This window comes from Nilaparvata lugens, chromosome 3, assembly GCF_014356525.2.
Source record: "Nilaparvata lugens isolate BPH chromosome 3, ASM1435652v1, whole genome shotgun sequence".
In the NCBI taxonomy this organism is placed as follows: Eukaryota; Metazoa; Arthropoda; class Insecta; order Hemiptera; family Delphacidae; genus Nilaparvata; species Nilaparvata lugens.
Window position 1 is genome coordinate 72,253,273 of NC_052506.1, and position 24,775 is coordinate 72,278,047.

Below are 24,775 nucleotides of genomic sequence, written 5' to 3' on the forward strand. Positions count from 1 at the left end.
AATTCCTCCATACTCCGATATCACTATATAGAATCATCTACTCTATATTAATCAGACTATATAATTATTCATAATCAATCAGCTGACAAGTGGATTATTCATTGCTTGCATTACACAGATGTCTAGAGAAGCCGTGTCTATTTCTATATGGTTTCAATATTTTGTGTTTCAGTCATGGTATTATTATGCGTGCTCATCAATATAAATATTCTCACATTTGAAAAACAAATTCAATACCCTAGGAGATTAAAAATAATTAAATGAACTAAATAATGCTGAAGAAATAATAATATTTTTGACTAAAAAAAAAACAATTTTCAAATATTTAAAGAATATTTTCATCAGATGGAACGATTATCACGGAACTGGATGAATTATTATATTTATATTTTCGGAACAAAATATTTCAAATTAATATTTATTTTACAGTTTTGAGTATTAAGTAGAAGGAATTTTGTCATCAATTCGGATCTTAATCTTTCTAAATTCAAAATTAATTGTTTCAAGTGTTTGTGTTTTGTTTCAATGTGGAAATTAGTGAAGAATTGGAAAGTCGCACATAACCTTTATTTGGACAATTTATCTTATGAAATTGGGATGAAAAGAAGTTTTGGACTGTAGTCTGTTTCTTTGTCCTCGAGTTGATTGTAAATGATGAATAAATAAATTATCATATGGAATAGAAACGTGAACTGAGTTTGTTAACATTTCAAACAGGTGATATCAGATACTTGTGGATGAGAAAACTGCGTGAGTTCTACTGTTCACAGAACTACCAGTACAATTATGCAACTGTTTCAGGTGTCAAAATGGAAAGTGTATACATTTGTTGAAGAGGTGCGACCGAGAGTACGACTGTGAAACGGGTGAGGATGAAGCTGGCTGTGAACAAAAGCCTGCGCCAACATGCAAGCCCAGCGACTTCGTTTGTGGCAACGGCAAATGTCTTCCAGTAAGTTTCGTCTTCTTCAACTTTACCTGCTTTCAACTGCATCAACTTCACCATCAAACTTTTTATCACTCACATAATCTTTTCCGTCTTCTTCAACTTCACCTTTCAACACCATCAAATTCCATTCAATCATCTACATTGTAATTTGATTGTATATGGCAAGAGATGTTGTAGTGTTTCTCCATAATTGAAAGAAAAAGACGTTGATGTTGTCAATACCACTGTATTTATCCAATCATTAATTCATATTACAGAACCAGGTTTCATGGTAACACCTACCACATCTGAAGATAGTAGTAATGACAATATCAACGTCTTATTGTTTCATTTACATGGTGTTCAGTTGAAGTGGAAGAGTGGACATTACTACCTAAACGTCATCAATTCTTTAATTGCTTCTTCAAGTCATAGGTTCTATTCTTTGTATTTCAGCTACTCTTTATCATTTTTTTTGATCTATATTATTTGTCAGTAAAATGTGCTGAGACTGAATACACAATTAAAGATTTCGATCAATACCAATATTATGGAAGTTTTCTATTGAAGTCTTGAACTGCTATATGTTTTATCAGGTTTTGACACTAAAATGACGACCTGTAGACTATTTTAATTGACGACCTGTAGACTATTTTAATTGTTGAAAATATAAAATATTTACTCACTATTGCCGCCGTTGAGCGGGCTTCCCACGCGCACGACAACACGAGCGCCTACAGGAGAATGCTTTCGAATCGCATTATCAACACTGGTCTAGGCTGTCACTTCCGGTGTCTTCTGCAGTTTATGTTCTATTGAATTCTTTTCTTGATTGAATTTCTTCACGTTCCTCTCAATATATTTCAATAAAGCACGTGCGTTTTCTGTTGAATGTGTTAATTTAGGATAGTTCAGAATTTAAATTTGAATTTGATTGATTGAAAACGGTACTTAATTACTTATTCGCTGGCTTACCATTCAGGGCTTTGACCTCCTTTGATTGAAAATTGTGAGATGTGTTGCAGGAAGCATGGGTGTGCGACGAGGTAGATGACTGTGCGACAGGCGAGGATGAGCGTGCGTGCGAGATGACCTGCAACGTGCACACTGAGTTCAGCTGCCTGTCGGCCTCCGCCATTGAGCGGGCTTCCCTCGAAGCGCACGACAACACCAGCATCGACCTACAGGATCCGGAGGCCACGTCCGCCTCATACGTCACCAAGTGCATCAGCAAGAAGCTCGCCTGCGACGGCAAGATTGATTGTCCTTACGGAGATGGTAAGAGGCTTTCTACTCCTTAAATTATCATTCGTTTTCATTTTTGAATCTCAATATAGACCGCTAAATGTAACCATTCATTTGTGGGCGTAATGCCCATAATATAAGCTTTAAGCTGATGCGTGGGTGATGGGACAATTGATGTTGAGGGGTGTTCACATATCACAAAAATATAATTAATTGACCTCATAACATAATATAACATTAATCCATCATTATTCAACTTATTGTCATGAAAATACGTTATTGAAACAATCGTCAATAAGCATCTTGAAATATATTCAGTAATCACTGAATATTTTTCACTAATTATTAATATTCTATATTCAGTAAATATTAAAATGTTCAGTAATTACTGGATATTTTTTAGTAATTATTATTATTCTTCCTCATTAATCAGGAATATTTACAAGAAGAGATTACATTCACTCTCTCTTTGTTATCCATTTCAAATATCAATGATCCAACGGATTGATAATTATTGTGGCTTTTGTACCACAATATTCTAGAAGTTTGCAAAAAAGTATTTCCTGAATGATTCATATATTATTTATCCATTCATGTCTGTGTGATTTCAAGTTGATTGCAAAATCTTTTTGAGGATGGATTTTTCATTGTATTTTGATCGTTTTAAATTGGCGATTGATTGTATTCTATTGAAAAACAAATTTTCCACATAGCCTACATTCATGTATAAGTCGTAATTGTAGCTGAGATTGATAAATACTACAATCATTACCGGTTACAAATTTACAAATGTAATTTTTATGTTCAATCCTTAAAAAAAAGGTTGAACTGATATGAAGAGAAATTTATGTTCAAAGAAGGGGAGATGAGTCACAAATCATTTCATATTATTCATCAAGGTTCTAACTTATATAAGAGCAATCACACTTGTGCCTCCATCACTAATAATATAGGGGCACCGAGCTCCGCTCGTTATTTTTATTTATTGATAAACAGAACACAATTCTCTAAAATGATCGTTTTTATATTTCACAGCTGGCTATAAGTCATCTTATGAATTTCGGGGATGCGATATTTTGATTTTTCACATACTCACTTTTTTACTATCCACAGCTGTTTCAGCCAAGGATGAATTATCCTTTTAATGTCGTTCAGCGAGTTTTCTCAAGGATGAGACCTAGTGCAATCGAATCTTTATATCATAAACCTACTATGTTTCAAATTTCGTGAAAATCGTTAGAGCCGTTTTCGAGATCCGTTAAACATAAATAACCAGATATAAAAATAGCCATATATAAAAATAACCAGATATAAAAATAATCAGATATAAAAATAACCAGTTATATAAATACAGAAATTGCTCGCTTAATATAATAGGATGATAGGATGATAATCATGTCCTCAATGATGTCTATATCTGGTATAACCACATTAAAATTGAATCTTTAGGCAAGGCTTGAGTTGACAATATCATTCTGGATGAATTTCATGTTGCATGTTACTTTTCAGATGAGATGAACTGTTCAACGAGAAGGAAATGTGATGAGAAAAGCGTTTGTCACCAGCTGTGTGTGACCAAGGCAGACGGCAGTGATGGATGTGATTGCAACCCTGGATTCACGCTTGGAGACGATGGAGTCAGGTGAACAATCGATTACCAATTGCCACTACTTTCAATATTTTTCTATCACTACTCTCATGTACAATCAAAATCGTTTATTGTCATTACAAAACAAAATTTGTATAACAAGGTCAAATACATTTACAAATTTGTCACATTCATCAATAAATTAATAGGTACGGTATGGTAACTTTTTTTTAAGACAGCTACAATAATGCAAACAGGACAACAACAATAATATTCTACACATCTATAGATGCGTTATCAAGTGTCAAACATTATAGGAACTCCTTAACACTGTACACACAAAGCTCACACAACATATCTTCCATGAATCTTTTAAAACTGGTCATATTCAATGCTCTGACTTCCGTCGGCAATAAGTTGTAAATTTTGTTACCGAATTCATGAAAACTATTCAGAGTTAGTTGTAAATTGCATTGGCTTCTATGTAACAATGTGTTCTGACGTGTCATAATTGTGAATATAGTTATTTGTTTGCATCTCATGCAGGTAACCTTTTACATACAACAGACACTGAAGAACAAAAAGAGATGGTGCCGTCAGTACTTTTATCTTTCTAAACAAAGGTTTACAATGAGTTCTACAGTGAACATTAAAAATAGCTCTTACAGCTTTTTTTGTAGAATCATGAGCTTTTTCATGTCAGCCGAGTGTCCCCAAACCACTATGCCATATGACAAATGACTTTGAATGTGTGAATAGTAAATTGACAGTAAAATATCAACATTGACAAAAGGTCTAAATTTCCTGATGAGAATACACTCCTACCAACTTTTCGACTGATATTTTCAATGTGTACGCCCCATTTCAGGTTTGATTCTAACGTCACACCCAAAAACTTCACCTCATTTCCCGAATAAGTCATCATCAATACGTCATCGTTGATGTAAATGTCATCTAACATACTTCTGGGCTACTCCTTGTGTTCAAGCTTAAAACGTTAGAAAAAGAAACAATTTATCTATCTGTATTTTGCTGTTTGAAGGTTATAAAGTTTCAATTTACCACCAGTTTCTATAAGAGAAATAATTAACTAGCTACAATACATATTACATACCGTAATAGAGACGGATTTCCACATATTAGTATCAGTGTCCGCATCTGGTTTAGTTGGATTACTTTTTCCATGAGCATGGAATTTTAATGCCACGCAGATCGACCGAGCGAGTATACTAGTAGAATGAAATGAATGTTTACAGATACCCTTATCAAATGTTTCCTTCCGCAACATGTTTCAACTAACGTATGTAGAGTCACTTGTCGAAGAGTGATAATAGTCATTTTAAGTGATAATAGTCATTTTTAGTGATAATAGTCATTTTAAGTGATGATAGTCATTTTAAGTGATAGTAGTCATTTTTAGTGATAGTAGCCATTTCAAGTATTAATAGTAATTTTTAAGTAATCGTAGTAGTCCTGAAGTCTTTTTATCATCATTCAAGTATATTTACAATTTTCAAAATGATCATCTTATCAATGAAATAGTGAAAACCTTATACTGATAAATGGGAATCCAGTTTTATACATTGCTGTTTTCTCTTGAAAAAAGATGAAAGTTCAACAGAATGTGTTGAGTTTTTCCTTGTTGTAATTATATCAATCAAATTTCTTATATCTTAGCTTTGAGATTTGACATCATTGTTGTGAAATTAGAAATAATTGACCGAACGTAGTGAGATCTATGTTTTAACTCGGATTTTCTTTTGTCTGTAAGCATGTATGTATGTAACGCAATTACGGCCATACGCGTTGATAGAATTCGATGAGATTTGGCAGGAATATTCCTTTTTCAACTGCGTGTCATGAAAAGAAAAGGAATTTCTACATACTCCGATATCACTATATATATAATCTACTCTGAAGATAGGTAATCAGACTATAGAATTATTCATAATCAATCAAGTGGATTACTCCGATGTCTGGAGAAGCCGTGTCTATTCCTATAAGGTCTATAGTCTCAATCAAAGACGTTAAAGAGATATGCATATTTAATGTCTTTGGTTTCAATATTTTGTTTTGCAGTCTTGGTATTATTATGCGTGCACATCAGTATCAATATTCTCACTTTTGAAAAAAAATTAATAGGTGATTAAAAATAATCAAATAAACTAAATAATGCTGAAGAAATTATAATATTTTTGATTGGAAAAAATTAATTCTCATCAGATGGAAAGATTATCACAGAACTGGATTAATTATATCACATGGAATACAAATTCAAACGTGAACTGAGTTTGTTAACATTTTAAACCGGTGACATCAGATACTTGAGGATGAGAAAACTGCGTGAGGTCTACTGTTCACAGAACTACTAGTATTATTACCGGCCATGAGTTACAACATGAACCTTCGACTCCCACCACATGATACTCAACTGTCATTTTTTTAAGGTTGAGGTAAAAGTTTGGTTAGTTTGTTCTCGGCAGCCGGTACCCTCACTTCGAACATTCTCCACACTCGCCTTATGAATGCAGAGTGAGAGGGAAAGATTTGTGAGAGAGACATTTCCACCCCCTACATCCCTCTTTCGCAAGCCACTCTTTCACTGTTAGAGGGGTTATCTCGTTGTCTTTATTTAGGTAGAATTGTAAAATTTGGAATGAATGGAACCTCCCACTAAAATGTTAATTGGGCGAACAGAAGTAATTGTATTTCTATCAAATAGAGTAATATGTCTTTTGAATAGAGAAATACTTTTAAAAATAAAGGCATGACATATGTCACAGTACACAGGTAAAATCATAATCAAACTAATTCTACAGTATCTTGATAAAAGCAGTACTTTTTTCTTTCTCTTTTATTGCTTTTTAAATTGTACTGCTCAGTGCAATAATGGGATTGAGTTCTTGGTGCCCCCAAATATGTATATTTTCAAAAATTAAATTAAATAAATAATAGAAAAAATAAAATAAATTAACAATAGAAAACATTGTTGTATTTTTTACCTTCCAACACTTTGATATAACTCACTCTACAATTAAATTCATGTTTAATACAGTTCTTTTATTTTATCATAACATAAATTGAATAAATAATATAATATAAGATAAATTAATAATAGAAAACATTGTTGTATCTTTTACCTCCCAACACTTTGATAAAACTTACTTTGTGATTGAATTCATGTTTTATACATTTTTTTATTTTCTCAGATAACATTGAGCAATAGCAAGGGCACAACCATTTATAAGGGATTAAATAATGCAATAGCACTGGACTATCACTATACGAAAGGACTTCTGTACTGGACTGATATATCCATGGATTACATCAGGAGTGCCACCATCAATGAAACTAATAAATCAGGTAAACTTTCTCAATGTCATACCGGCATTCTCAAAAGATTGTAGTGAAGTTTGATCTTTGAAAAAAAATTATCAAGACTGTATTTGAATTATAATGAATGAATTCATATTGTATGCATTACAAATAAGTACATCACGATATTGAAAATAATTGAAATAAGCTGTATTATTATCTTCAAACACTTCGTCATTTCTATGCGATATTGTATTAATTTTGCTACTCAATTGCTTAATAGATTGGAATTTTAAACTTTGGAAATAACATTTTAATATTTATTCCTAAAATGAGATAGATTTGAATTGTCCAATCTATATTCTTCATAAACAATTTCGAAATCTCTCAAAATTCTCTATAAACATTGAATTTTATCGTGTATTTTCCTTCTGTCCTTAATTCAAATTGCGACGATTGAAAACTTTAAAATAATAAATGTTGTGTTTCAGATGTAATCTCGTTTGGTCTGGACAGTCCAAGCGGCATAGCAGTCGATTGGATTCATGACCTGATATTCTGGACAGATTCAGGAACGCGCAGGCTAGAAGTGGCCTCTCTAGATGGCACTATCAGGATTGTTCTGGTCGCCAGTGATGTGGATAAGCCCCGTGCTATCGCCGTGCACCCTGGAGAATCTCTGGTTTTGTGGACGGATTGGGGTAAGCTTGCTATTTCAATTGTGGTGAGTTATCTTCCAAAACAACTTTTTCCAATAATTCATTGAATTTTATAGGCAAGTGAATTAAAACTGATGAATTTGAAAATATAATATATTTTCATATTATTTAATATATTTTTATATTATTTAATATATATTCATATAGTTTTTCTAAATGACGACTTGTCAAATTGACCAATGATCTGATTTACATCTATTGCAGATTCTCATCTTCTCATGTTTTACCGACCCCTAAATTTGAACCTAAAAATAAATTAAATCAGCCGCTGTGATCAAATTCCACTGACTCTATACTGATTTTTATATTGTGAAAAATCATACTGTATTGAATTTTTAAAACAGTACAAATACTGTTTTATTTATCAGTAATTGTCAACAGACGTCAATTTTTTCCAATCACTATTAGCTTCATCATTAGCGCAAGATACTGGATCATTCAATTCCATTCTAAGTTATCAACGCATCAAGACAACGTGAATAATCGTCGACGATATAGCTATGTTCCTGGTTTAATTTTTTTTATTGACAATTGTTTGATTTGAATTCCAACATGTAAACTGATATCGTTTTAATATTTATTATTTATTTGCCAAAAACAAAATACAAAAAAGCTTTACAAAAAATAAATATAAGTATATGCTACTGCACTTAAACCAAGATACATACATTTATTTAATTAGATATAATAACGAAATGATATCCTTTATATTATAAATAATAGTTATAAAATGAAGATTCAATCTATGTTCACATGCATAAGTACAGTAGGTGAGGCAAAAACACCGCCAAAAGGAAGATTCCTTGTGCGCCAGTGTGAGATACTGTGATATTCATAAGATACTGTGATAATTTCAGTGAAATCATCTCTTGAAGATTAATTTTGTTTCTAGGTGGTGACCAGAGGTCTTCCACATCCATTTTCCGTTACTTTATTCGAGGACTACATCTATTGGACTGATTGGCACACAAAGTGTATATCAAGAGCTAGCAAAGCAACCGGAACAGGATTCAAAGTCATCTTCCACGATCTTCATTTTCCCATGGATATTCATAGGTAATAGAAAAACTGTAGATTGCATTAATTTCGATATCAGTAACTTCCCAATGAGTTGATATCATATAGTTATCATTTATTAACTCATTTATCCTATTCAGCAAAGCATATAAAAAATAGATTGAATAGTAACGATTGTGTTAATTTTTCTTGTATATTATAGAATGTAGAAAGTACACCCAAAAACTGAATCAACCCGAAAGATTGAAACTTTAAAGCAGCAAATACTTGAGTTGCAAAATGAGACACAAGTCAAGAGGTGCTCGACATGTTTACTGCTGGCAAATGCTGACGAATCATCATTAATATTTTCATTAGTGTGATCCTACAGAAGAGAACAGAAATTGAATAGGCCTAGAATAATTAATATCTATTTGTGAAATGTTTTGTTGCAGTTACCATCCTCAACGCCAACCAGTCTACCCTAATCGCTGTGGCAAAGACAATGGCGGATGCTCGCACCTTTGCTTGCCCAATACTCACAGTTACCAGTGTGTTTGTCCCTTGGGATTGACACTGAGGATGGATCAGTGAGTTTCAATAGTTTGTTTAAAACTGTAGCTTCAATAATATTATTGATATGAATTCATTAAAAATAGATACAATCCAGGTGAAAACAAGACAACAGGCGGCATTTGCCCAAAACATTTCCTAGTTGGCTAACTTCAACTACATTAACAATTCTCATACATCTCTTATAATAAATTTAGTAGATTATCACCCGGTGGTTTGATAGCACGTTTATTGAATGATATCATCTAAAGGAAGAAATGCTGGGAGAACCAATGAAGGATCTGAAAATAATGTCATTCTCAAGCGGTTGAATTTAATAGACATACTTGCAACCGGCTTTTTGTTTTCTTGCGATTGGAGTGCCAGTTACTTGTATACCTAAGTCTGATGTTATATGATTGACAATCGATAATAATAGGAAATGGAGCCTTCAAGATTATCTGTATTAATAATATATTGTGAGGGAATACCAAAATGATCTAATTGTGTGCTGGATTATAATTGAAATGGTGATAAAATAATATAATTTACTTCAGTAGTTGTAAATTATCAAATTATCTCATTTTGAATGTGAAGTGAAATTTATGCTTTATGAAATAGGTTGAATACTGAAAAACGTTATTCCTGTCTCAAGAGTATTAGTAACTTGTATTTCATAAGCTCAATTTTTCCGTGAATTCAACCTCTCAGGAAAAAAATATGAAATTTTACAAATTTAGTAGATCTCGAAGGTGAAACTGGAGAAGTAAGTGTTTGTGTCAATCTCAAACAGTTAGATTAGAGTACAAAATTTTTGGGATTTTAAAAATTAAAAATATCATCTTCACACTGGAAACACGAAGAAAATATTAACTTTTTCCAACTCTACTTATTTCTAGTTACTAGGTACTTCCGTGCATCTTTTATGATTTTTCCTCGATCTAAATCCTTTCGTCTTTCCACGACAGACGCACATGCGACTCGACACCGGAAGAGCTTCTAATTTACGTCAGAACAAAAGATCTGAGGATTCGTCAACTGGCTGCCAATGAAAGCCATGCTTACGACGTTGTTTTGCCAGTCAATAAGATCAAGTCAGCGGTCGCTCTTTCCTGGGACGCCAGTTCGGACTCTATTTTTTGGAGTGACATCAAAACGAAAGTCATAAGTCGGGTTTACCTAAACGGCAGCGAGGAAGAGCGAGTTGTCGACAATAATCTGGGTGAGAATAATATTCTATATTCTAAAAAAGTTAGCTCAGTAATAAATCCATGTTTCACTAACTATTGAAAAATTGAATGTTCCATTAATGTTGATTAAATTCCTGATTTCATTTGTTGAAATGAGATTGAATCCCTAGAGGTGTTCCACTCATCAGTTGATGGAAAGCTCTTCTTTCCACCACTGAATAATATATGATAGACGAGAATTTTAATTTTCAAACTCTTCATTCTCTATATTATAATTAATACAATTTCTATCAATAATGCCTTAAAGTGATCCACTCTATTGATTAATAACTTCATTGGTAGGAAGTAATCAAGTAATTGATAGTAAACAAAAAAATTCAAAGACACTGATTGAGCATTGAGTATTTCAATGAATTGAGAAAGCACAGCTTTATTTTGTCACATCCTCATTTATTAGGCATTTATAGAGGACTGCAGTTTCGTGTTGAAACCATCAAATCTTCAGCTGTAGTGATGCATAGATGCACATGCTCACCTAACCATCTGAAGATGTGTTGGTTTCAACACGCAACTGCAGTCCTCTATAAATGCCTAATAAATGAGGATGTGACAAAATAAAACTGTTTTCTCAATTATAGAAAAATTCCACAATATCAATTCTCATTCAACAAATTTTATCTCTTTGAACCTACATAGAAATATTTAGTATTCGTATTTTTGTACTCCATGAAAAAATGAGTATTTCTCTAGCCTATTTATTAGTGCGTAAAATTTCATCATGAGCGTGAAATAAATTGTATTTTAATTTTTCTAAACTTGAACACTATTTTATTCAGACAATTGAATCAGAACTGTTGAGTAATGTCTTTGTAGAATATTAGGCTTGGCGCACACCAGTTAGTCAAGACAAGATAAGACATGATCAGACACGTTTAGTCACAATACTTCACATAGTTGCTTATGAAGACATGTCTAATTGCAATGACTTATCAGTGTGAGTTGCGTCATAAGCAGCAATGTGAAGTATTGTGACTAAACGTGTCTGATCATGTCTTGTCTTGTCTTGACTAACTGGTATGCGCCTAGCCTTATGGAAAAGTAGATACTTCAACAGAATTAATTGGAATTAATTTCACTTTGACAAGATCTTTCCACTTCTTCATTAAAAACTATTTTATTTATTCACTAAATTGTGATGATGATAATAATAATATCGAGTGACCTGGATGGCTCAGGTCTGGTGTCAGAGTTTTCAGGTCGCAATTGATCAATTTCAGGGCCATATTACCTAACGACTGCTTTTTTAGGCAGCCGGGACCGAAGACTTAACGTGTTCATCTGAAACACTTTAGAGTTTCTACAGTGAGGCTTAGGGATCCGGTCTTCAGGGAACCTGTTTTCCAGGATCTCCTGTAATTTGACCAAGGCAAATCTTTTTTTTGATCACTTTTCCTACACTACTGTATTATAACTTTTTTTTGTGCAAGAGTTACAGGAAAATTTCAGAACAATAAAGATTGAAAATTGAGATAGTAAATTGTAGCAAAAATTAGTTTCAATTATCGTAGTAATAATTTCCCATCACAGTTCAATTGCTGATACCGTTGATAGCATTACGGATAACTTATATCGATCAACCCGTATTAAAAAGCACTTGTTGTTGAATACAGTAGACTATTAAGCATGGATGGGATGATGAACCATGAAATATTTCCTAGATATGTGTTGAAATTTCATCAAGGCTCTCGTCTAGGGGAAATTTCTACCCCGTACATACTTCTTGGTTCTTACTAATTCTTGGATCAAATAGCCAGGATTTGATTGCATTCATATATTGATTAGAGCGAAGTTGTGAAGCTCCCTAGCTACATGATGTCCTAGCTACATGATGTCATCATGTAATAGACCACATGATAATAATTTATTTTGATGGAACAGTTTCGCCTGCTGGTCTCGCTGTTGATTGGGTGACAAACAAGCTGTACTGGACGGACGCCGGTACTAGGCTTATCGAAGTTTCCAATTTGGATGGCTCTCATCGTTCAATACTATTTTGGGATGGTCTCGATAAACCAAGGGACATCGTTGTCAATCCATTAGGTACGTTACTACTTGATCACATTTTCATTAATATTATACTCCATTATAACCTCCAGAAATCAATCAATTCAAAGTATAATCAAACAATATTGTTGTCGATTATTTCTTTCTGTCATTTACAGATTGTACTGATTAGTTAGGCTACTTTTAATATTTTTGGAATAAAACGGGAATCGATCTGATCAGTGTACCTACCTCTTCCCATGGATTATGGATTCCGGTATCTCTTAGTAGAGTTGAATCCAGAAAACTTAAGGAACGCTCCCACCAGCTTTCAAATTTGTATTCAAGATCAATTCAATTTGCTTGAAATATAAACTGCTTAGCGTTCAATATTGTGATAAAAATGTATGAAAGATAATTATTTCTTGAAAAATACGACTTGCAATATAAACACTCACGATTCTTCACTTGAATACTGACATTATTTAGTCCTTAATTTCAAGTGTACGGAATAATTTGTTTACTTACAGATTGGAACGTTTACAAATTTTATAAACCAATTGTCAACACTGAAACTACAGTAATTATTGCTCTTGACATTTAATATTAATGACTGATGATGTCGGTATTCAAGTGACAAATCATCAAAATGTATCCATGAATACATGTATTCAGAATATGTGAATTCAGGTATTCAAAATACAAAGATAAATGTATTCAAATCACTTGGAATAAAAATTGTATCTTTAATGATGATTGTATGGAAGGGGAAATGATTTCTTATTCTGCAAATTGTTGAAATGATTTTTCCGCAATATTGAACGTTAAATAGTTCACATTTCAAGTAAATTGAATTGATCTCAAATAGTAATTCGAAATTTGATGAGAGTGTTCCTATTGATTTCAACTCTACTACGATATGCTGATGATATTTCTTATAATTTCTTCGACCTGCTGAATCCATTTCAACTCTTTCTTTAAAGTCAATTCTTATTATCTCAATCATCTTTGAGGTTCTTTCAAGGTAGCTTATTTATTCAATAAACGTTTTTTTCTATTTCTATTCTATTCTAATACTTCATTCACTTATCGTGTATTCCACTCTGCTAAAAAGTTTGAATGGCGTTTTTGTGGTTGTGCAGATAGCTACATGTACTGGAGCGATTGGGGCAGCGCTGCCAAAATAGAGCGCGCAGGCATGGATGGTTCGCAGCGTTCGACTTTCATCAGCACATCGTTGAAGTGGCCCAACGGCCTGGCGCTCGACCTCGAAGACGGACGCCTCTTCTGGACTGACGCCGGAGTCGGCAAAATCGAATCTATTGGGTTTGATGGCAAGAAACGACAAGTCGTCTTAGGTAAATCCGTCACTTACAAACTCCCGTCAAATGATAATCGATTTAAATTATTGTAAATTTAATATTCGATTCACAATATTGTAGTCTAGCATTGTTGTTATTCTTATTTGCAAGTTCTGCGGATAAAATGGAGAAATATCCATAATACTGTATTTTATTGATATTCAACAGTTTTAACACGAAATTTAATCAAGATTACTCATTCCAATTGCTCATCATAAAGACAGGTTCTCTTTTGTTGGCAGTGCAGAAGGAAATTCAATTCACAGTACAGTTTTGTATGATGTATTGATTTATTCAATGTATTTTCCATTCATGATGTTTGTAACTAATTTTCTTTTGCAAATAAATTTCAATTTCAGCCATTAAATTTCAGCCGTAAGGGATTGTTCAATTACAGTTTTTGAACGTCTGCATATAAAAGGAAATTTTTCAGGAATAGTTTATCAAGTCAGTTTTGTAACAACAATTGAATTATTGTCATGTTGGACTTTAGATACATAGTCATCTTGAAGATCGGGTATAAAACCAACAAGTATTAATACAATGTATATATACTGCCATGTTATTTATTTCAAACCACCAGTGTTCAATAAAACCAATACTTATTAAAATATGTTATTTATTCCAAACTAGAGTTCAATAGGATCCATTAGCATTGGTTTCACAATAGAGCGCAAACACAATCTACAAAATATATTAAAAATCGAGTTTTTATTTTAATAAACTTATCAATATTGTCCAAAAAACTGACGTAAACATTTATATTCGTGTTGGCTTGCTTGTTGGAGAAGTAGTAGATATTTTTCGATATTTTCTCATTATACGATGTTCCAAAATATTCTGTATTCTTTGATTTCCAGCCAATCTGCCACATCCGTTTGGTATGAGTGTATTCAAAAATAGAATCTATTGGACTGACTGGAACACGAGATCTATCAACGCGGCTGACAAAACTACTGGGAAAAATAGATCTGTTATCAGGTGATACAATATAAATATCCACTCTGCTATACATCCCTGTTTCATGCTAAAATTCAACTCTCATCTGGATCCTACTCCTCTATCATGGAAACACTCTGTTAATTGTTCAACTATGTTCAAAATATAATCATAACTTGCATCTTGTAACTTCTGTACTGTATCAACTATTCATATGACTACTTGCACAACTATTTGTAAGTATGAGTATAGGCTAAGCTTTCCTGACTCTGCTTTGTTGTACAATTTCTTTTGTTGGCTGCGAATAAATTGAATATGATATTAATTAGAAATCGGTTAGAGAGAGGTGTAAGTTCAACAGACGTACTCTCCCAAGCACGTAATGCAGTTCGTGAGAGATATTGATTTTTTGGATTATATTATTTTAGTGCACCGACTAACTTTAATATTGTGTTCACTTTGGGTCTAAATTTACTGACGTTCAAGGCTAGTTAATTGGCTCATTGGAAAAGGATATGAAGCAAATAAGGGATCATTGATAATACACGGTAGGTTTAGATATTTAAATCTAAATCAAATCAAATCAAATTGTTTATTTCCTAAAAAACACAATACACAATTCAATTTCAATGTATTTATTCACGTATCATACAATTTTTACAACACAATTACAATCATAAAATGAATATTAGAACCCACATAGACTATTACGTCCGTGTGTGGGAGCAGTTCTTAAGATTAGCTGTGTTACAATAAAAAATATTGGGCTATAAGTATATGATACATACGGTAAATGAAATAAAAATAGATTATATATATAATATATTTTTAGTATTAAACATATTAAAAATCAATTTGAATTTAAAGAGGAAGAGAATATAGATCCATTGGAAGAAAATTAGGTAATCGGCTTGTAATATAACAATTTTTATAATTTATTAATAATTATTATTTTCATCACACCAGAACACAATAATTTCATCACACCACAATACTTTAGATATTGGTGCTCACAGTATAGTTATTGTACTTTGTAGTGTAAAAAATCAGTCTTACAATCATGTTTGAAAAATGAAAAAAAAAATAATCATAATGAAAACTACATTAATTTATTTTTATTAATTTCTGCTAGGTTGGTCTTATTCTCGTGCATTCCATTGTAACTAACCTTGTTTCAGATCGAGTTTATCAGGGCTGATGGATGTTGGAGTATTTCATAGGAACAACAGGATGGTCGCTTCCAAATGCCAATTCAATAATGGTGGATGCTCTCATCTATTGATTATTCATCATTGCAGGAAAATAAAAAGCAGTGCATGAGAGGTCCTAAGAACTCACTCGTTTTTGCGCACATGACTGAAATAAGACAAATTTCTTTGGATGTTCCGTACATCGTTGATGTGATACTTCCTCTCCCACCCTTGAATCGAGCGACATCGGTTGACGTTGATAGGAAAACTGGTCAGTGAATCTAACCGATATTCAACTTTTCTCATTGTTGTTGCTCAAGTTTGTGTTTTCAACCTAAATCATAGAGATGAAACTAAAGAACAAAATGTCTTGTTCCAACTTGTGAATAGGATCTATACAATGTGATTGAAACTATATTATTTGTGAGGGTCTCAAGAATTCCAACCAGGAATTTGATTTCGATCATTTGATAAATTGATGTAATTGTTATTGAACATGTAGATAAATTCTTCAAAATAATTTTGCTATTGAATATGTAGATGAATGATTTAAATTAACATTGTTATTGAATATGCAGATGAATGCTTTAAAATAACATTGTTATTGAATATGCAGATGAATGCTTTAAAGTAACATTGTTATTGAACATGTAGGTAAATTCTTTAAAATGAACTAAAAAGATAAATGCTTGAAAATAACAGTGTTATTGAACATGTAGGTTTATGATTTAAATTTACATTGTTATTGAATATGTAGATAAATGCTTTAAAATAAAATGCAAAAATTAACATTTTATGGTATAAGATGTATGAAATTAGATTATACACTTACTTCTGGAAAATTAATTCAACATGAATTATACTTATAAATCTATTTTAAATAGTATTATTTGAAATATTTATGAGCTCTGGATCTATTTTTTAATACAGCATTTTACTTGAAATAATTAAAAATTGTTCGACAGGAGAAATTTACTGGACGAACTCAGATTTGCATGATCGTGCAATTATACAGAGAGCACAGCACGATGGTAGTGATATTGAAACAATACTGGAGTATAGTCTGGATAGAATTGAAAGTATTGTTGTTGACTCAACAGGCAGAAAGGTGAGAAATATAAAATTATCATTATACAATATTGCTCTGTAAAGTATATCTGTAATACTGTAGTAGAAACAAGTTTTAATTTTTTAACTGACATCACCTGTATTCGAATTTTCATGGTTATTTTTAAATAAATAGGCTAATTGCATCGGACTGAAATTATCCAGTAATTCATAAAATCATGCAGTAATTAATATTTAAAATTTAAAAACAAATTTTTCTACTTACATTTTGCTTTTACTTTTATAATTATTAACGATTGTATGTCGGAATCAAAGTAAAAACTGTATAAATCGTAGTTCTAAATGGATTAATAAATTATTAAATTGATCTTTTGTAGATCACCATTTTGTATTTTTTTAATATCCTTCCGATTATCATAGGCTACCTAAGGCCCAGACCATATTAAGCGCTTTTTCTGGCTGATTGAGTTGCCCAATATTGCCTGGCTCAAAATCTGTCCACTGGTCATACATGATAATGAATATTGAATGAAACCGTATTTCAGATCTATTGGACTGATGGTGGTAAACCGAGTATAGAAGTGGCCGAGTTGGATGGCTCGAATAGGAGAGTGCTAATCTACTCTGGTCTGATTCAGCCCAGGGCAATCACACTGCACTACCACCATGGCCTCATGTATTGGTCCGACTGGGGTGGAGAGATTGCTCGAATCGAACAGGCTGACATGGATGGAAAGAATAGGTGACAACTTGAAACAATCTCAATTCAGAAATATCCATTATTTTCATTACTTGATAGTGAGCTGGATACCTATTTAAAAAACTGTGTTAGGTTTGTCAATTATTCAAAAATCTCAATTCAGAAATAGTCATATCACCTGATAGTAAACTCATAAATATCTTTATCACCTGATAGTGAACTCGATAACTATTTTCAAAACTGTTGTCAGGATTTTATCATATTTCTGTCTATAAGAATTCTGATCGGAAACAGTTTTGAACTAGGCCTGTTGGTCCTTTTCTGATCATGTATTTGATTTGTGTATTATAAAATGTAAATAAATATTCCTTCAAAAGAGTAATCAGTTTGCTCCGACCGGAGAGGTGTACAATTGAAACATTGAAGTAAAGAATTTAACTTATAAAGTTTACACATTTTAGTCAAGTGTATAAAACTTGTTCAGAACCAAACAATCATAGAAAATAGGTGTGAAGGAATTGTTAGTAATTTTGTACAATCTTGAAACATAATAGTATTTCTATGATTTGTAGAAGAATCGACTAAATTATGCGTGTCATGTGAATAGTTCATGAATATATTATGGAGTCACATAAAATTCTATCCTATTCATTTTATCTTATTTCATTACTCGCTTCCGGGTGTAAATTAATTTTTCTAGTCACAATATTTCTTAAAATCACTGACATCTATCCAATATTATCAAGAGTAGCTTATTAGAATAAATTGGTAATTATTTGCTTCTCAACTTGTAAGTGGATGTGACTAATTTTTTCAGTAAGAGTATAAATGTGAGTATTATGTTCTCTGCATATCACGCCTTTTGTTCGGATAAAGAATCCATCTCCCACCACGTCTTCAATCGATCACTTGAAACTCCTGTTGGAAGGGTGACTACTTGAGCTTGAAATCTCCCGTTTTCAGTGGTTTAAAATCCACCTGAAACTAGAGATCATCTTCCTTATCATTAATAGCATCATCCTCAGTAGAAACTAATTTCCCAATTAATTGTCCCCAGTGAAAACTAATATCGCAATCGTTTGTATTTTAGAAAAACGTTGATAGAGGAGAAAGGAGGTTGGCCGAATGGTTTAGCCATCGACCGGCCCTCGGAGAGACTCTACTGGAACGATGGCAGCAAGCACTGGATTATGAGCTGCAACCTGGAGGGCAAAAACAAGCGTATCATCCTGGAGGAAGTGCCGCACCCCTATGGCCTGGTCATTGTGGGCAGTCACGTCTACTGGACCGACTGGAACACCCAGGCCCTGCACAGGGCTGACAAGAACACCGGCAGGGAGAGCATCGTCATCCGGTCCAATTTGACTGGACTCATGGATATACGTTCTGTGCAGGTAATGACTCTGTTCAGGATAATATTACTGTATAGACTACTAGATACTCATTGGCGCTCACATCAATCATCTCAAATTGAAAAAAAATCATGTATATTGCCATCAAGTATGATCTTCTTGATAAATCATTATGGCACTTGGATTTAACGAATAGCAGACTGCCCAAATATTACAATCCAATTTTCAGAAACTCTGCATGGATATGCTGATGTGATATATTTATAGTAATGATGAAATGAATAATGATTTCTTCATCAGAAAAATTCATCATACATTATCTGTAATAAAGTAAATTTCGAGTACCATGGCTTCTGCAGAGTTGTTTGTATTATTTATAGTTGACCACATGTACATGTACATTTATATCAACGAATAAATAAATAAATACATGCGACATGAGTGCGATATTCTTCATAAATTAATTATAATAATACTCATACTTCGTTCAAATTAACTTCCGACTTGGGATGGACATGCGCAGCAGAGAAGGCATACAGCGGCAGGGATACAACGGCTGCTATGTTGCCGTTGTGTATCGGCCAGCGTTCTCTAATTTCCAGTGAGTATTCAAGCGCTCATGTTAAACTTAGGAAGTTTCCTCTCTGCAATCACAGACTCGACTGACTCTATTCGACAAATTGACAACTACGCTTCCACCTATGACTCAATCCATCACTGCGATTGGCTGATCTCCCTCCATTTCTCTGCGCCGCAAATTCCTCCAAGTCTGAAGAAGATTTACACGAAGTATAGATTGTACAAAATGTAGACCTACCAAGTAGTCTGCTAAGTATTACGGTCTAATCTTTAGAAACTCTGCATGGATATGCTGATATCTATATTATGTACTATGGCCCCTGTAGAGTAGTTTATAATATTAATAGTAGGCTACTATAGTAGGGTAATTTTGTGATTCTAAATTGATGAGTGATGTGTTCCTTCATAATGGGCTAATCCTACCTCAGTCCTCAGAAAAGAAGTGAAAATAGAATAATTAGCTCTTCATGGATATTAAATTAAGGCAAGAATTTGAAGTGTATGTCAGAATTAATTTTAAATTATTCTCTCCAATATATTAAAATTGAGAATTAGTGAAATTGAAAAATTAGTTCTTCATATAAATTCAAGTAAGGGAAGAATTAGAAATGTATGTCAGATTGAATTTTTTATTATTTTCTTCAGTAGATTAAGGAAATTTCCTTTTCAAGTGTACTATCCAAAAAAGTAACATAGTATTTATTTGTTATAGAATGTGTAAGACCATTCCAGAAAAATGAGAAGCCCAATTCAAACTATTCCAAATGCAGCGAATTAGCTTCCTGTTCTATAATTTGCATTTATATAACAAGAAAATGAGGATGAAGAAATCATCAATTTTATGGCTTTATATGCTCTTATAAGAAATCTTCTTTTCTTGAGAAGTTCTATAATTTTATACTTAGTTTGAAAATCGTATTCGTTTGTTGTGTTTCAGGTTGATAACGTTGCTGAAAATGCTTGTGGCGCCAACAATGGAGGTTGTTCGCACCTGTGTCTGCGTAAACCGGCTGGTTACAGTTGTGAGTGTCCGACAGGAATAGCGATCAGTGGAGACAGGCACACCTGCTACTATCAGCCCGATGCTTACTTGTTGATCTCTTGTAGGTAAGTTATCAACCAAATTCAATTTCAGGAGAGAATTGTTTCTTTCTTTGATCGATTATTGTGATTGAAGTTGCTCAATTGAATCATTAATATTTGAGAATAATAATAAAATATTAGGGCACCACGCTTCGCTCCGGAGTACAGAAGCATAGGAACATAAAAACATAGTTTATATCTATTTATTGATAAACAGAACACAATTCTTTAAAATTAATGGGGAAGGACTAATATGCACAGCCCAAAACTGTTTCTTCCCCGAATTTTGATTTATATACTATAAATAGTCCAAAAAGTAGATTATGTTCCATACACTTGAATTCAGGTCTAATTTCCAATCCAAACATTTGAAAACAGAAAAGTTCCAATTAAGATTGTTTACAAACCAAACTGAATAACAAAATAACACTTATAAATCACTTGGAACTGTAAAATAATGATTAACTTTGAAAACTCTGATATACTATAATTTAGAATGATATACCATGTCATGCCAACAAATCAGATATTTTGATCAAGTTGATTAGAATTTCTAGATAATATTCATCGTGAGATAAGCCACTACCTCCGTAAATAAAGCCATAGTGCAATCTGGTGACGTCAGCACAGATAGGGCTCCTGCACCAATAAAAATTTGTTAATTTCAGCTGATCTATATCAGCTAGTGTTTTTATTGGTGTAGGAGCCCTTGTTTACGAAGGTAGTGGATAAGCTGATTGATTGAGAGCCCACCAGCAGCTGAGTGCATCTGCTAAAAAAAGTTTTAGGGCTGAAGGATTAAAAGAAAAATGAACTTTTTTGATGAATTTGAGAACATTGCGAAAATATGTCTTCATTTTAAATATTACCTATTATTATTTTTGATCAATTATGAATAGTTTTACCTTTTAACCCTTATTAAGGTTTCTTCATCTTTAAGGTCGTGTTTATATTTTACAGCTGGCTATACGTCAGCTTATGAACTTCGGGGATGAGATATTTTGATTTTCCATCATAAATCTTTAGAGAGATCCGTGGAACATAAATACATACCCATATAACCAAATAATCATATAACCATATAAATACATAAATTGCTCGCTTAATATAATAGGATTGATAGTCACTATCAATTTAATTACTCTCAATGAAAAATTATTGATATTTTTATTGAAATTTTTATTTTCTCTTCACAGGACATATCTGGCTCGCATTTCTCTGGACACTCCGGAGCAGTGGGATGTGAAACTGGATATTCCCGATGTACATTTGGCTATCGGGGTAGACTATCATTGGAACAGGAGTCTCATATATTACGTCGATAATGATCTTGGAGCAATAAGGTAATTTGTTGTCATAATTATATTAATAGAATGTTATGAATACGTCCCAAAATAGATATGTATTGACCGTTTCTCCCTTATTGTAAGATTGCAAATAGAATTGAATTTGAAAATGGATAGAAAAATATTGAGTACCTATCCAAGGGGTGCGTAATCGTAAATTGCGTATCTTACCTTTTTAAAATTGAAATTCACCACACAAGAATATTTTCTACGAAGGAAACAGCATTTTCCTAAACATATTCACGTGAAAATATTGAGTATTGATCTGGTTGCCTGCAAGAATCTGTCCAACTGTTACAGATCAGTACAGATGTGGGACCTGAATAAGGTGGAAACAGTGGTGGAGAGCAATACAAAGACATTGGATGGAATCGCAATCGACTGGTTGGCTGACAACATCTATTTCACCGACACGGCTCGCCGAGTGCTCGAGGTGGCTCGCCTCAACGGCACCAGCCGCAAGGTCGTCATCAATGTCAACATTGAGGAACCCAAGTCCGTAGCAGTTTATCCATCAAAAGGGTAACAAACTCGCTATTTCCTCCGAATGAAATTTAAAATTTAAAATTGTATATTGAATTGTATCTACTCGATTATTCGTTTCAATATTAGAAATTTGGACAATATTTTTAGTTTCTCTAAATTGAAAAACAGTATTATTTTTACATCCACAATCATTAAATTTGTACACAATATTTCAGTTTCATGTTGAAACATCTTCAGATGTAGTAATTCAGTTGGATAAATTCCACAGTATCAATTCTTATTCAACAAATTTTAGTTCCTATTAATTTGAAACTATCCGTTGAAAAAATTCATTCATTTGCATCAATTGACATGAAGGTTTTCGTTTTCCTCAACACAACAACAATGTATTTCTTTTTATTTCTAATTTAAAAATTCTTCTGTTTTCTATGCCATATTCATGAAGTTGAAACTATTAATTGGAATTCATTAATAACCTCTCGATGAATAATGCATAAAACCAACTTCCAGAGCTGTGCACTCTCGCCAAAAAGCAATACCGAAAAATGTTCAGCTACAATTTTCAATAATTGAATAGAATAGAAAATTCTCGTATTCTCCGTTACATAATGAAATATTTCACACACATCTACGATTATTTATAACAATAATTCAACTGCAATACTGATACAGATCTAGAGAACAAATAAAGACAACACACTATAGATTTTATAATCGGAAAATTACATGAAATATTATAGAAACTATTCATATATTATAAACGTGAACTATTATTCAAGATAAAAAATATTTCTAATATGTTCTTGGATCCCCAACTCATTAAGGGAGTATACATAAAATGAAATTCGTAAATCAATAGCTGATCTATTGTAATGATGTTTAGCTGATAAGGTTGCAGTTTTTATTCTTTTTTACCACTACACTGTGATTTGCTGTTTGTTATGTGTTGTGTGTAATGTAATGTATGATTGCTTGTTAATTGCATATTGTCTCTCTTTCTAGATTACTTTTCTGGTCTGACATGGGCGAATTCCCCAAAATTGAGCGAGCTCTTCTGGATGGATCTGATCGCAAGGTGATCATTGACACAGATTTGCGGTTGGCGAATGGTCTCACCGTTGACTTCGGAGAAGGCAAACTGTATTGGGTCGATACGCTGCGTAATATCATTGAAGTATCCAAATTGGATGGTAGTGAGCGAATGCATCTTCTGACTGTCAATCAGCCTTTTGGAATAGCTCTGGTGAGTTCATGAAATTTTAATCTACAGTTAAAATTATCATAATAATTAAGGTATCATTGGGATAATTGGGATGAGAAAAATTTCAATGTTGAAGAACCAATCTTTTCGAAAGCTGCTGGATTTCTGTGTTACTGTTCAAGCCTTGGTGTGATTCTAGTCAAAATACAATTACAGGGTCTATTTTCCACTACCTTAAAAAGTGTATTACTTGCTGCAGTACTTATGTCAGCAACTATACTTACTGAAGACTATATTATTCTCATTAAAATAATAATTACTTTTGTCAGCATTTATTATTAGTTGTTTCAGTAACTATGTCAGCTATTCGAAAGTAAAGCTGATTTGCAGAATGTTCGATCAATGTGTGATATCTGAATCACTCGAAGTGACACTGCTATTCTCAAGAAATGTTTTCCATACTATAGTTTGATGCTATCTTTGTTAATACCGCACAATTGTGAAATAATAAAATAGTTATAGCTTGCATTTACAGTCCATTTCAAATTATTTGGACTCGATCCTAAAATAAAATGAACTAATAAAAGAAACAAAATTGGCTTATAGTGATGTAATTTCAATTGATCAATATAATTCAAATACCGGATGATGTAATAAGATAATAGATTCTATAGATAAGGAATAAGACTCTAGTGAAATGCTCATCTCTCAGCTTGCCTTAAACATGACTAATGTTTCATATTCAACCTAAGCTGTAAATTTGAAGAGAGTTCCAACATAGAGATCTCTTTTACATTGAGGCCCGGTTTCTATGACCCTTATTAAATGTAATGAACCATTCAACCTTTAGATTTAATGTACACTTTTTTTACAATGGTAAATCTAATGGGCCAT

General features: G+C 32.9%; 1 protein-coding gene across 1 annotated transcript in view; it reads left to right on the forward strand.

The window, feature by feature from the left end:
- LOC111044944 (low-density lipoprotein receptor-related protein 4) overlaps positions 1 to 24,775 on the forward strand; it is a 75,102-nt gene that overhangs the window by 38,655 nt on the left and 11,672 nt on the right. The window contains exons 8-27 of the mRNA XM_039422882.1: positions 802 to 952; positions 1,954 to 2,206; positions 3,683 to 3,815; positions 6,967 to 7,124; positions 7,568 to 7,812; positions 8,688 to 8,851; positions 9,247 to 9,381; positions 10,312 to 10,565; positions 12,472 to 12,633; positions 13,719 to 13,934; positions 14,798 to 14,918; positions 16,055 to 16,148; positions 16,190 to 16,337; positions 17,032 to 17,174; positions 17,680 to 17,876; positions 18,925 to 19,228; positions 20,703 to 20,872; positions 22,045 to 22,191; positions 22,495 to 22,716; positions 23,683 to 23,923. Coding sequence (XP_039278816.1) covers positions 802 to 952; positions 1,954 to 2,206; positions 3,683 to 3,815; positions 6,967 to 7,124; positions 7,568 to 7,812; positions 8,688 to 8,851; positions 9,247 to 9,381; positions 10,312 to 10,565; positions 12,472 to 12,633; positions 13,719 to 13,934; positions 14,798 to 14,918; positions 16,055 to 16,148; positions 16,190 to 16,337; positions 17,032 to 17,174; positions 17,680 to 17,876; positions 18,925 to 19,228; positions 20,703 to 20,872; positions 22,045 to 22,191; positions 22,495 to 22,716; positions 23,683 to 23,923 — 3,658 coding nt within the window. The remainder of the gene's footprint in view (positions 1 to 801; positions 953 to 1,953; positions 2,207 to 3,682; positions 3,816 to 6,966; positions 7,125 to 7,567; positions 7,813 to 8,687; positions 8,852 to 9,246; positions 9,382 to 10,311; positions 10,566 to 12,471; positions 12,634 to 13,718; positions 13,935 to 14,797; positions 14,919 to 16,054; positions 16,149 to 16,189; positions 16,338 to 17,031; positions 17,175 to 17,679; positions 17,877 to 18,924; positions 19,229 to 20,702; positions 20,873 to 22,044; positions 22,192 to 22,494; positions 22,717 to 23,682; positions 23,924 to 24,775) is intronic.